The 1,384-nt window shown below is 34.8% G+C and overlaps 1 protein-coding gene across 3 annotated transcripts in view; it reads right to left on the bottom strand.

The window, feature by feature from the left end:
• Positions 1-628: 628 nt before the first annotated feature.
• The window catches only part of LOC102679073 (ets DNA-binding protein pokkuri), a 44,586-nt gene continuing 43,830 nt past the window's right edge, over positions 629-1,384 (bottom strand). For all 3 annotated transcript variants that reach the window (XM_006620998.2, XM_006620996.2, XM_031513066.1), the window contains one exon: positions 629-1,253. In XM_006620998.2, coding sequence (XP_006621061.1) covers positions 977-1,253 — 277 coding nt within the window. In that variant the 3' untranslated portion in view covers positions 629-976. The remainder of the gene's footprint in view (positions 1,254-1,384) is intronic.

Consider the following 1,384-nt stretch of genomic DNA (forward strand, 5'->3'; position numbering starts at 1 on the left):
ATTCAATCTCTAGTTACAACTAAGTATATGTTACTCCGAGAAATTTACTTTCAAGCTAAAGTTTACATCACAGAATAACTTTGGAATAAAATATCTCGATCGTTTCCCGAACACCGTTTTGTACGTTCGTCGATAATGCTCTATAAGCATTTCTAAAGTAGTTCGTTGTAGAAGCGAGAAACGTTTCACACTCGCGTACGTGTGTTAACACGAAGGATGGAAAACAAATGGCGGAATATCCGCGAAAGTTCAGCTTCATCGAAGCGTCCTCCACAATTGTAGCACAATTGGCTCCTGACACTCTTTAATAAGATTCTGAACAGCCAATTATCTATTTGAAACACATGGAAATCGATGAACCGCTTGTTGATTGCTCGATCTTCGAGCCGATTCAAAATCGATGGACGTTTTCGAAGTTGCGGTCGAATATCGAAATAAAGTTGACAAATAAACCATGAACCAGGTAAGCATTATGATGTAGTATTAATAATTAGTTTTAATAATTAGTGTAGTACTAATAGTTAGATTCAAGGCAAGTCAACTTATCATTGACATTACACAATGTTGCTTTCAAAATTATTCTCCTCGTAGCTTATATATTTTGATACATAACTCGCACAATATTTTATTTGTCAGTCTTTTATCATATATTAATTCCGGAGATACGTTGATGATACAATAGTTACTAATTTATAACCTAACAACTTTCTCGCAAGCTTTATTATTTGAACAATGGCGCTGATGACCTTAAGTGATTCTTAAACGGCAAAAAATATCTCTAGAAATGTATTATTCCGAAAACGAACATTCTGTCAACAATTTTGTCAATATACTTGACATATAGTTAAAAGTAAATCTCTTCGCATTATTTCGAAACTGACTATTTCGAATCAAATAACGAGTATGTGCATAACATAAAATATGTTAATCTTGTCAGCATTTAAAACGGACAGTCACATTAGTGCTACGTTTCACGTCACTTTTGCTCTTCCGATTCTTGATTGGTTTTTACGAGATTGTACGCATGACTTCTATATTTTACAGGTGGATCGAGAAGAGATAGAGGTTGTTGCTGTTGTTGTTGCTCGCTGGATGGCTGACTCATACTAGACATCGAGAGGTCTGTTGGCATATCGATTTCCGGCTCGACGCCACTTCCGCCTTCTTCTTCCGGCTCTGACTTTATCCGCATTTGCTGACGCAGCTGAGATATGTTCTTTATGTTCTTCAACTCTGTTGGGTTTCGCAGAAATCTAAACATAAAAACGATATTCTGTTTAAAACGAGTTCTATTTCGTTTCGAAATAGTTGACAGACTCAATATTAATGTTTAAATTTGTTAATTACTGAATTATGATGATAAATATATATATATATATATATA

This window comes from Apis dorsata, unplaced genomic scaffold (assembly GCF_000469605.1).
Source record: "Apis dorsata unplaced genomic scaffold, Apis dorsata 1.3 scaffold_575, whole genome shotgun sequence".
In the NCBI taxonomy this organism is placed as follows: Eukaryota; Metazoa; Arthropoda; class Insecta; order Hymenoptera; family Apidae; genus Apis; species Apis dorsata.